Below are 13,447 nucleotides of genomic sequence, written 5' to 3'. Positions count from 1 at the left end.
TCTTCAAAATGAACAAATTTTACTGTTGTAATATTTTTTCACATTGAATTTGAGCACCAGTGAAATGGCTCAGTGGGAAAGCACTTTTGTGAGCAAGACTAAAAACCTTACCTCAATTCCTATAGAACATCAAGCTATGGAATTACATATACAGATGTTTGCTGATTTTCATAAATTATTATATCCATATCAGATAAATGAAAATACTTTGTTGAATACACACATGAGGTATTTATATTTCTCATAATTTTTAGCAGTTATTTTAACATTTACATTGTTAAATTCTCTTGAAATCACAGTACATTGGGTGTACATCATCTATCCTTGGATTTGTACTCAAGAGTAAGACAAATGAGCATCATGAGTTCAATTACTGACATAATAAGACAAATATCAAACAACAAATTTTCAATGAAATTTGTGAGAAGATGAAAATCAAAACCGGAAACATAATCCACCACCATTATGTGAAAAGTGTGATCAAACGTGGCCTGATATTTCAATAACCAATGGGCAAATTATATGATAGGGGCTCCATTATATACATTACAGAAGAAAAATACCTATCACATTGTACAGGCACAACAGAATATGAACAAAAGTCATAGAAGGAATATAAGGTCTACAAAATAAACTTCACTAAATGAATTTGCCACACATACAGCACACTCTAGTGACTACCTCAACTGTTTAAAATTAGAAACCACAATGCAATTATCTCCTCCATCAGTCTTGACAAAACATGGTTTATAGTTTATTTCCTGCAAGGCTATGATGAAAATATTTTATGTTGAACCTGAAGAAATCTGTGATGTTTAAACGCATTAACATCTTTTCATGAATAGGAATTTCTTCTTTATGAGCTTGTTTCAATTTTAGTCTTAAAATTGATCTAAATAGAATTTAAAACATTTAAAACACTAGAGTAATGGTTACTTGACTAACTGAATTTATTCACAGTTTCAATGCAGTATGATATTTTTATGTTTTTGAAGCCTACATTCATTAAATTCATACTTTCTCTTCTGAATGGTTGATTGTGACAAAGGATTTACCAAATCGATTTCAATCATGGTTGTTCTCACATACAGGAGATTATGCATTTAATGATGACTAAAATATAAAAAGGCTTTATCACACTGATTACATTCATAATGATTCTTACTCTTTTAAGCCTTTGAACATTAATTACTGTGATCTGCAAAGGCCTTACACACTGAATACATCATGGGGTTTCCCTCTTTTGTATGTTATTTTATGCCTTTAGAGATCACTGTGTTGTTCAAAGCCCTTACCACACTGATTACAATCAAAGAGTTTCTATCTACGATGAGATCTTTTATGCCTTTTAAGATTATTGTGAGCTACAAATTTCATATCACACCGATTACATTCATAGGGTTTCTCTCCAGTATCTGTTCTTTTATGACTATGAAGTTGATCATGTGCTACAAAGGCCTTCTCACACTGAATAAACTCAGAGTTTCTATCTAGGGTGAGAATTTTTATGCCTTTGAAGACGACTGTTATTTGCAAAGGCCTTACCACACTGATTACATTCATATGGTTTTTCTCCGGTGTGTGTTCTTTGATGACTTTGAAGATTACTGTGTTGTACAAAGGCCTTACCACACTGATTACATTCATATGGTTTTTCTCCGGTGTGTGTTCTTTGATGACTTTGAAGATTACTGTGTTGTACAAAGGCCTTACCACACTGATTGCATTCATAGGGTTTCTCACCAGTATGTATTCTTTTATGCCTTTGAAGATGATTGTATTGAGCAAAGGCCTTAACACACTGATTGCATTCATAGGGTTTCTCACCAGTATGTGTTCTTTTATGCCTTTGAAGAAGATTGTATTGAGCAAAGGTCTTACCACACTGAGTACATTCATAAGGTTTCTCTCCAGTATGTGTTCTTTTATGGTTTTGAAGATTACTCTGATCTGCAAAGGCCTTACCACATTGATTACATTCAAATGGTTTCTCTCCAGTATGTGTTCTTTTATGTAATTGAAGATGATGATGACGTGCAAAGGCCTTACCACACTGAGTGCATTCATAGGGCTGTTCGCCAGTATGTGTTCTTTGATGGCATTGAAGAGATCCCTGAAATGCAAAGGCCTTACCACACTGAGTACATTCATAGGGTTTCTCTCCAAGATGTGTTCTTTGATGGTTTTTAAGATTACTCTTAGCTGCAAAGGCCTTACCACACTGTTTACATTCATATGGTTTCTCTCCAGTATGTATTCTTTGATGTCTTTGAAGATTACTGTGATGTGAAAAGGCCTTACCACACTGATTACATTCATATGGTTTCTCTCCTGTGTGTGTTCTCTTATGGGATTGAAGATGACTGTGACCTGCAAAGGCCTTGCCACACTGGTTACATTCATAGGGTTTCTCTCCAGTATGTGTTCTTCCATGGTATTGAAGAGTACTGTACAGTGCAAAGGACCTACCACACTGATTGCATTCATAGGGTTTCTCTCCAGTATGCGTTCTTCCATGGTATCGAAAAGCACTGTACCATGCAAAGGCCTTACCACACTGAGTACATTCATAAGGTTTCTCTCTAGTATGTGTTCTTTTATGCTTTTGAAAAGTACTGTGATCTGCAAAGGCCTTACCACACTGATTACATGCATAGGGTTTCTCTCCAGTATGTGTTCTTTCATTCCATTTAAGGTGACTGACATGTGTCAAGGGTTCACCTTGTTGAATATCTACTGAAAGTTTTTCTTCAGCTTGAATTCTTTCAATCCTGCAAGGATAATTGGCACATATAAAAGCTTTACCACATTCAATACAGTGTTGTGCCTAGACATTTGTATGAATGAATTTTATAATATAGTCCAACTATAAAGATACTAAGTTTCTATAACTGTGTCTAAACTTATGTTTTGCTCTCTAATTAGACACTTGTTTGCAACTTGGAAGATACCTCCAATGGTAAATTCCTTTCTTTTATCACTTACCATTTTACCTTCCCTGAAACTTTTTTCTATAGGATATTTTATACATGTGTGAAAAGAAATGGATAAACACAGAGCTTTAACGTTCATGTATTCTCCTATACTGTGAATCATATGGCATGTACTATGTCAACTAGCACCCCCAAAACTATTCGCACTGTTGTAGAATGCATACAGCTTTTTTGCAGTGTGAGTTTGTTCATGTATTAACAATGATGGTAGAAAAACAATTAATGGTATACTTGAATCAAATTCAACAAGTATACTCAACATGTGGCTACTAGTTATCTGATTGTTCTTAGAGAGTGGTATGCTACATCTCTCTATATCCCCATGCTCATACACTTGTATCAAGAATAATGTATGGTATACTTAGTAAAGAAGAATAACACATAAGAGATTTCCACATTGAATTCTCAGGTTTTGAATTGCTGTTCCTCGCAGACTGGTGGTATAGATATCAGGGTTTCTGTAGTACAACTGCCACATGACTCAACTCTAACAGCTTCTATCACTAAACTTATCACAGTCACAAGAGGTATATGAGTAATACAAGATTTACCATGGGCTGTTGTTTTGTTTTACAAAGTTTTGCAGATATACTTATCATCTTCAATGTGTATACCTTTTGTATTATGAGTAGCAAAAAAGAAATTTATTTGCAGATCTACAACAAAGCTCTCATGGTGCTATGCCTCAAAAGGTGATTTGTTTTAGCCAATGCTTTTTAAAAAGAAGGTCATTCAAATGATATTCACATATGACTTAGGGATTTGTGAGAATTTGATAACTGTCAGTGCACTTAAAACTGTGCTTATTTACAGTGTTGCTTTAGACTAAAACTTTCAGGATGAAGAAAAATTTTATCAGAGGCACATTGTTATAAGCTTGCACAAGAAAATTACCTTTCATGTCTTCTAGAACATGGACAATGTTCTTCAGTATTATGGTCTTCCCAAATGCATCCTAAAATATAATACCAGAAAATGCATGTTATTTTATTGAAAATTGTGCAATGTTTCAGCTGTTATCTTAAGGGACCCTTAGAACCATAACTGCTTTATCCAACTCATTCTTATTGTTTTTAAATAAATTACTGAAGAACATTATTAACCAAGAAAAAGTTGTCCATTTAGTTTGAAACATAAAGGAAATTCATTTTTACCTATAGTAGTGAGGTTCCTGTAGGTCTCCAGCATCACATCTTTGTAGAGATTCTTCTGTGAAGGATTCAGTAAATCCCACTCTTCCTTAGTGAAGTTGACGTGCACATCATCATAGGTCACTGAACTCTAAAATATTTCATTCATGTTTATAATGGAAAGCATAAAGGTGACAACATTGTAAATCAATACATCTTTGACAGTAGAGTCATAAAATTCTAGTGTTCCCCACTATTATTACATGACACTAAAGAAAATCACTTTAGAAGGAAATTGATTAGAAGTCACCACTGTCGTTTCTTTACTCTTTGAATGGGATATCACCTTACAAAAGAAGTTCCTATTAATAGAGAGAACCAAGGAAACAGATAAACAGGACATAGTACACTTAGAAAATTATATGAAGAAATACTAATTACAAAAAAGAAAAATACAGTGGGCAAAGTGGGTGTATTGACTCATGCCTTTAAGCACAGCACTCAGAAAGCATAGTTGTGTATATTTTGTCTCTGAGTTGAATGCCAGCCAAGTCTATGGAATCATTTTTAGGACAGGTGGAAATACACAGTAAGACCCTAACTCTATTGCAAAAATCAGGGAAACAAACAAATCAGATTGAAAGAATTCAGAGATATTTACTGATGTTCCTACAAAGAATTATGCATTCACTCCATATCTGTATTCATACTCCAGACAGCTAAAGTTTCCTATTTTCAACTGGCAATACCAAAAACATTTTATGAAAAGCTACTTCATGTTCAAAATAATTACAAATTGAAAGGTGAAAACATTGGCTATATAAATGTTGGGCATAACAAATTAACACAGTTCTGGAAATATGGCTGACTACTTCTGAGCTCTTCCTGGTCTTGAAAAGAGGTGGGCACAATTACCAGTACTTACATGGGGATCACAACTACTTATTATTCCAAGTTCAGAATTTCTGAGAAGCTTTGATCACTCCGATGACCTAGTACCCATATGGTGCATATCCATGCAGACACATAAAATAGTCAAATTGAGTGAAAAATTAACAGCAAGCACAACAAGCAGAAAGAAGTTCATGCACCTGCAATTCGATGACTCAGAATGCTCATGCAGTACTAATGTCATGAATACATGGAATTCTGGGAATCAGAATGATACCCTCTGTCAAATTTAAAATTCAAGATATGTGTGAAGCTGAGCACAGCAGCATATGCTTGACATGGAAAAAGCCCACATTCCAGGGTCATCATCCAACAACATAAAAACAAATAAAGCCATGAATGAAGTCCCCCTCCCTTTAATTTCAGGAATTTGGAGCCACACAGCAAAGGTTACTCAGACAAGCAAACAAAACAATTAAAACTGCAGCCTACCAAACTCCTTAGCACTGAACAGCAACTATTTCTTCTATTTTATGTGATTTACAGATCAAGCCTATTATGATAATAAAAACATTTCAGTATGAGTGGAAAGCTGACTGATTAATTCCAACAACAACACAGTAGACATAAAAGTCAGAAAATTAGTTGAGGATATTGAGACTCATCACATACAATGAGGCATTTCATCTAGAAAGGCCTTTCCTACTAAAGGTTCACAGGAAATTGAAAGAAAGGCCACCAAGGAGAGAAACTTGTTCAAGTACATGATCTTTTCTGGGAGGTTGTTCATTCAATGAACTGCACAGACTGGACCAAGAGAATGACCCAGGAGAGCAGACCAAAAGAGCAGGCCAAGACAGAGGGCAAAGACAGACCTCTGAAGTGTTGCTCTCTGAAACACAGACTAGGCCAAGAACAGTTCTCAAAAACAAAATCAGCTACTTTATAGATTAGACCAAGAGGCAAAGACACTGCTTGCACCCATTGAAGGATGAGATGGGTGGGTGCCAATGCCAGAATTCAGCCGACAACATAGGAAACAACATGGTAACACCAAAACAAGGAAGATTTGATCATCCTAACCCAGAAGAAGCAACAGTAAATGATTTTCAGTGTAACTTTGTGAGGATGATGAGGAAATGAAAATTCCCTTAAAGATATTGAGGAAAACACAAACAAAAATGGAAGACATCAATAAATCTCTCAAAGAAACCCACGAAACCAAGAAAAAATAATCAAAGAGGTAAAGCAAAGAACTTAAAAGACTTAAAGACTGGGGCTGGGCAGTGGTGGTGTGCATGTCTTTATTCCCAGCACTTGGGAGGCAGAGGGAGGTAGATCTCTGTGAGTTTCAGTCCAGCCTGGTCTACAAGGGCTAGTTCCAGGGCAGGCCCAAAGCTAGAAAAAACCTTGTCAAAAAAAAAAGACTTGAAGACTGAAATAGAGGCAATAAAGAAAACACAAATGACGGTAATTCTGTATATGGAAAATCTAGGTAAACAAACAGGAACTACAGCAGGAAGTGTAACCAACAGAATACAAAAGATAGAAGAGAGAATCTCAGGTGCTGATGATACTATAGAGGAAAGAGATTTATTGGTGAAAGAAAACAATAACTCCAACAAATACATTACACAAAACATCCTGGAAATCTAGTACACCATGAAAAAAAAATCCAAACCTAAGAATAATTGGGATAGAAGAAAGAGAAGAACGCCAACTCAAAGGCACAGAAAATATAGTCAACAAAAAAAATATCTTAGAAGAAAACTTTTCCTACCAAAAGAAGGGTATATCTATAAATGTACAAGAAGCTTAGGGAACACCAGAAAGACTGAACAAAAAAGTCCCCCTAACATATAATGATCAAAATGCAAAACATATAGAATGAAGCAAGAATATTAAGGGCTGCAAAGGACAATGGTCAATTACAATATAAAGGCAGACCTATCAGAGTAACACCCAAATTCTTCGTGGAATCTATGAAAGGAAGAAGGCCCTGGACAGATATGCTGAAGACATTAAGAGACTAAGGACTCTACTATAACCGACAAAGCTTGCAAACACCATCAATGGAAAAAACAAGGTATTCCATGAAATCCAGTCATACAGAAAGTACTAGTGGGAAACCCAAGAAAGCTAACTGTAAACGTAGGCAACAAATAACTTGACATCACAAACCCAAAGAAGAGAAACACACAAACACTACTACTGAAATAAAACAGGAAGTAGCAATCATTGGTCATTTATATCTCTTACTATCAATAGATCCAATTCACTTACAAATTGTCACAAGCTTAGAGAATGGATCCTAAAGCAGGATTCATCCTTTTGCTTTATAGAAGAAATAACCTAAACCTCAAAGACAACATTACTTCAAGGCAGGACCTCGAGGGGTGTGTCCACCCACAGAGAGTGTGGAACTGATCTAGTGAGAGCTCACCAAGGCCAGCGGGACTGGGTCTGAATGAGCATGTGATTAAACCAGACTCTCTGAATGTGGCTGACAATGAGGGCAGACTGAGAAGCCAATGATAACGACACTGGATTTTGATCCTATTGCATGTACTGGCTTTTTGGGAGCCTAGTCTGTTTAGATGCACATCTTCCAAGGATAGAGGGGGTGCTTGGACTTCCCACAAGGCAGGGCACCCTGACTTCTTTTAGAACTGGAGAGTGAGGGGGAGGAGGGGAGTGGGAGGGAAATGGGAGGATGGGAGGAGGTAGAAATTTTAAATAAATAAATAAAATAATATAGACTGAAAAGTAAAATCAATCAGATTCGATGAAGGACACTTCATACTCATAAAAGGAACAATTCATTAGGATGAAGTCTCAATCCTGAACAGCTATGCCACAAATATAATAACACCCACATATGTAAAAGAAACACTACTAAAGCTTAAAATGCACATCAAATCCCACATATTACTAGTCGGAGACTTCAACAATCTACTCTTCCCCAATGGACAGGTCAATTAGACAGAAACTTAACAGAGAAATAAGACAACTAACAGATGTCTTGACTTAAATGGACTCAACAGACATCTACAGAATATTCCATCCAAAAACAAAAAAATATACCTTCTTCTCAGCACCTCGGGGTATCTTCTCTAAAATGGACTACAAACATGGTAACAAGGCAATCCATGACACACACACACACACTCACACACAAATTGAAATAACACCCTGTGTTTTATCATATCACTATGTTTTAAAGTTAGAATTTAACAACAACAATAATCACAAAAAGCCTAAAAACTCATGGAGAATGAAGAGTGCTCTATCAAACTACCCCTGGGTCAAGGAAGAAATAGACATACTACCGAAAAAGTTGTTCTCTACAAAATTTGAAAGTTTAAACAAATCTAAACAGGTTTAGTCAGCAAAATAAAATCAACCTAATGAGGGCAGACAACTTATCCAATTGTTTTTGGCCAACTTTGATGAGACCTGATTTTGAAATTCAAGAGCCTAATTAAAAAGTGAAGGTTTTAACTAACACAGTAAGGCTATATACGATGAATACATATGTAATATATACTGGGAAGAATTATATTGGCAATGTCCAATCCCTCTGCATTTGGAAAATTTAGAGAAAATATTTTATCATCTATCCTATCTCAGTAAGCCCAAGGTGTTGTTTGTAAATTTCTTTTTATCCTAACTTGTATTACCAACCTTAAATAATGTTCCTATGTCTCTTCACATTATATACTTTATATATTTTTTGCATTCAATTTTCAATTTGGTAACATGCATAATTATAATTATTGAGTCTTTAGCTCCATCAGAGAACCCAGAAGGAGAAAATAATACTACCTGAGTCAACAGGAATTATAAAGCAAACAACATTTAAAATAAAGAAACAACACCACCTGTATATTTAAAATAACTTTTTGCCAGGCTGTGGTGGTGCAGGCCTTTAACCCAGCACTTTCATAGCAGAGGCAGGTATATCTCATTGACTTTGAGGCCAGAATGATCTTCAAAATGAGTTCTAGGAAAGCCAGAGCAACACAGAGGAATCTGCATGGGAAAAAAGGGGGGAAATGTCCTTTTGTTTTCCCTTGAAAACATACCTAATATGATTATAATAAGTGACTGTTATGCCAATTTATTCTTTTGGAGGGGGACATTTTATTTGGATGATTTGGTTTTTTTTTTAGATGTCTTGGTTGTCCAGTGGATTTTAGATTCCTTAGTTTGATGTTTTCATGCTTTTGTAAAGATAAAACAAAACTTTGCCTTAAGCCTAACTTTATGGAGTTTTATTTTTGGAAATTGTATTTAATCAAAAGGAAAACATCTGTTAGTCTTACAAATTAATTAAGATTGAATGGTAATGCTCTCTGATGAACTATTATCTTTTTTATTCAAGAGATCTTTTTTTGAAACTAATATTAACTAACTTTATTGGAGTGTTAATCTAATTAATTATTATTAATAAAAATCAGGAGTCAGATATGGGGTGTGAACCTGAAAGTTCAGAGAAGCAGCAGAGCACAACCAGTGATCTGACTGCCTCCATCTAGAAGAAAGAAGGATCCTCTCTCAGCCTCAACTCTCTACTTCCTGTCCCTTTTCAGTTTGCAGTCCTCAAAGTTTCTATGATATTTCGTTAAGCTAATGGCTAGCTCTTATCTCTGACTACTAACAAAGTTTATTATCAATATAAGTCAAACTATTACACAGATCCCTGCCACTTCTCATATATATATTACTCTATTGCTGCTTCCATTCCTCATATGCAGGCCTCGATGACAGATGTCTCATAGCTTGGAAATTTCAACATCCTGTGGTCTCAAATGTAACCCAGCTTCATCTTCAACACTTAATGCAATGAACTCCCACAGTCTCTTCACTAGGGCTCTGAATCTCCCAATCATAGGTGGCTATAATTGTGATGAACTTCCCACAAAAGAAGAATCCATGCTCTTCACATTTTGCATATTTCTTATTTCCAGCATCAGTAAAACATAGGTGATCCTGCCAAGATCCAATGAACCCTACCGAACTTTGACTATATTTACTGCAGGTTATGTATGATGCTCCTGAGAGTGATGTGGGAGTGCACTCTGTGTGCTGTGATTATCATTACTGAATAAAGAAACTGTGTTTTCCTGCTGAAAGGGCAGAACTTTGGCAGGTGGGGAGGACTGGACTGAATGTTGGGAGAAAGAAGGGCAAGTCAGGAGATGCCATGGATCCTCCACAGGAGAAAAATGTGCACAAACTTTGCTGGTAGGCCACAAACTTGTGGTGATACACAGATTAATGGAGATGGGTAAAATTAATATGTAAGAGTTAGCCAATAAGAAGTTAGAGCTAATGGGTCAAGCAGTGATTTAATTAATATAGTTTCTACATGGTTATTTTGAGGGTCTGGGTGTGTGGGGAATGATCAAGTGGCCAAGTAGCATCAATCCAACATGAGACAAGAATTACATTTTATACTACTTCCATAAATTAAGGGCATAGCTGGATAGAGTCTTAGGCATTAAGCACTTTCTTAACTTTAAATTCAGAGCAAGGGCCTTCCTTTAATGGTGCTGAAAACCATGAAAACCCCTGTCTCTTTTTCATCATAGGACTTCCATCTGAGACGACCTAGGGCTTTTATTCTTCAGACATGGAACAATCAAGATAGTTTTGGGGCCAAGTATCACACAAATGATCTCTAGTTAAATGATTTTATGAAGTCTTCTGAGCACCTGCCCTACTTACCAGGCCAAGATCACATAACAGAGCCATGAGGAATGAATCCAGGCTTGGGATGGAGAGGGCACAGCAAGTCAAGCTGTGACTGTGTATTGAGAGCAATCAGATATTTGATAACTTTATCAGAAATAGAAGATAATAGAAATTTGCAGGATCAACACAGGATAGCTGCTGGGATATCATGAAGACTGTAAGCTATACAGGGAATACAGGATTATTGTCTCAGACCAATTTTGCTGTTGAGCTTCCAAACTTCCTTGACCACTAAGGGAATACTCGAGAAACACAGATTAGCCTAATGCCTTTCTCAAGACACACTGTGTCCTAGGAGCCATGGATTTTAACCTGAAAAAAAAACCTAAGACAAACATCTCTCAGGTTAGATAGACCAATCTAACTCCTTTGTTTCCTGCAGAGCCTTTTGCCCACTAAAATGCTATGATTTTAACATGCACTGTCCACAAGTACTCAACATGCACATCTTTCAGGTCCTACAAAAAAAATTAAGCTGTGTAGAGTTTTCTGTGACTGACTTTTGCCATCTAAAGTCACAATATCTTGAAAATTCTTCCACAGTCAAGATTCCCAGAACTTTAAGATACCATCTTACACCAGTCAGAATGGCTAAAATCAAAAACACCAATGATTGCCTATGCTGGAGAGGATGTGGAGTAAAGGAAACACTCATCCATTGTTGGTGGGAATGCAAACTTGTGTAACCACTTTGGAAAGAAGTGTGGCGGTTTCTCAGGAAACTGGGAGTCAACCTACCTCAGGATCCCACAATTCCACTTTTGAGAATATACCCAAGAGATGCCTAATCATACTACAAAAGCAGTTGTTCAACTATATTCATAGCAGCACTATTTGTGATAGCCAGAACCTGGATACAACCTAGGTGCCCCTCAGTAGAAGAATGGATAAGGAAGGTGTGGGAGGGAAATGGGAGGATGGGAGGAGGTGGAAATTTTGAATAAATAAAGATAAAAAAATTTAAAAAAACCACTCAATTATGCTGTGTAGATTTTTCTGTGACTGACTTTTGCCATCTAAAGTTCTGATACATTAAAAATTCTTCCACAGTCAATATTCCCAAGTCCACTGCAGCAAGCAAAACCACTGTTAAGGTACCTCTTTTATTCCAACTTTCTTCTTTGTTGCTGTGATGAATCTATCTAAACAAAAGGAACTAACTCTGGTAATGAATATGTTTATTTGGTTATTACTCCTAAGTCAGGGTCCACCACTGTGGGAGCTTAAGATAGAAACTCAAGTTAATCACTGAAGGCAAAACACGAGGAACCATTCTTTCCTAATTTTCTCTTTTGCTTTGTTACTGTCTTGTGCTCAGTTAGCTCCCTTAATCAGCCCAGGTCCACTGGCTTACAGACACTGCCAACTCAGGGGAAGAGTATTCTTCCAAGTCAATCATCAATCAACACAATCTCTTTCAGACAGAAATCAGACATTCTGATTCAAGCAAGGACTCAATTGATGTTGCCTCAGATGACCCTAGGCTTTGTCATGTTGACAGCTGAGGCTAATTAGCACACAGAGACAATATTATATGGAAAGGTTTTAAAGAACCAAAAATAATGTATTATTCTTGTCAGTCACTTAAGCAGCAAAGACCTAAACATGAGGATAACAACAAATGGAAAACAGAGATATGCCAAAAAATTAAAAGAGGCAATCATCTAAGATCAAGAAGAGAAAACTGTCACTCCACAGAAACTATTCAAAACAAAAACTTAAGGAACTGATAATAGAAGGCATATTCTAAATGCAAATTGGTGAAGGTTCATTATTTTTGGAAATTTAATGACATAATTAGATTACAGTTATAAAATCCACAACAGAGATGACACCACTGACAAAACAGGTCTCAAAGACAGACCTTCCAATTAATATTATGGTCTCTTAAACAAGAACTACAGGATTCTAATCAAAATCAAACTCCAAGAAATCACTGGCCATCATGCATCCTGTACACTCCAGTTCTCTCCTTTACCAATAAAGAAAATGGGTTGGATGAGAAGGGCTGTCTACCAAAATTGGCAAGATTTATTTGATGCCTTTGATATTTTTGCTTTGTGGAAAATAGTTTTGGTTACTTAAAGTATGTCATTCTCTTATAATAAAGAAAATGATGTCTGTTAGGATCACGTAGATACCATTTCATTTTCTACAATTGGGAAATGCCTCTCAGTCTACATTAGAGTGAAGAATTAAAACTTTTAAACAAAATTTCAGGAGAAAGATTTCTAAGGAATCAGTGTACATGTGAAGTAACTTGCTTGACTCAGTTTATAAGCAAAAACAATTTTGAAAACAAGGTTATTCCTATTTTTTGAGTATGTTTGTACATGAGGCAAAATGCCTTACATATGTGCACATGTGATATACTAAAAAAGAGACTGTCAGATCCCCTGGAGTGAGAAAAGTAGAGATTTCTAAACCTCACAACGTGAATGCATGTTTAAACTCACGTCATCCACACAAAAATAATGTGTTGAACTACCTGCTAAGAGACACAATACCTTTTACCAAATAAACCAAGTCTTTCTCAGATGAATAGAAACAAGAAAATCAAAAATAAATAAAGAAGTAAAAAAATGATGTATGGGAACATGATGCATCAAAATATAGATGGTCTGCAAGGTAAATTTGCAGAATTAAATAAATACAATTCAATAACTTTGTCCAAGA

At 36.1% G+C, this 13,447-nt stretch overlaps 1 protein-coding gene across 1 annotated transcript; it reads right to left on the bottom strand.

Moving 5' to 3' along the window:
* Positions 1 to 1,486: 1,486 nt before the first annotated feature.
* On the bottom strand, positions 1,487 to 13,232 carry LOC142840025 (uncharacterized). Its single transcript, XM_075956504.1, has 3 exons — positions 13,228 to 13,232; positions 2,213 to 2,771; positions 1,487 to 2,128 (listed from the first exon to the last, which is right to left on the bottom strand). Exons 1-3 carry the CDS (start codon positions 13,230 to 13,232, stop codon positions 1,487 to 1,489), a joined length of 1,206 nt encoding a protein of 401 aa, XP_075812619.1.
* Positions 13,233 to 13,447: the final 215 nt, after the last annotated feature.

The sequence above is a fragment of the Microtus pennsylvanicus genome, chromosome 22, assembly GCF_037038515.1.
Source record: "Microtus pennsylvanicus isolate mMicPen1 chromosome 22, mMicPen1.hap1, whole genome shotgun sequence".
Taxonomy (NCBI): domain Eukaryota; kingdom Metazoa; phylum Chordata; class Mammalia; order Rodentia; family Cricetidae; genus Microtus; species Microtus pennsylvanicus.
This window is presented reverse-complemented; position numbering and strand designations above follow the sequence as displayed.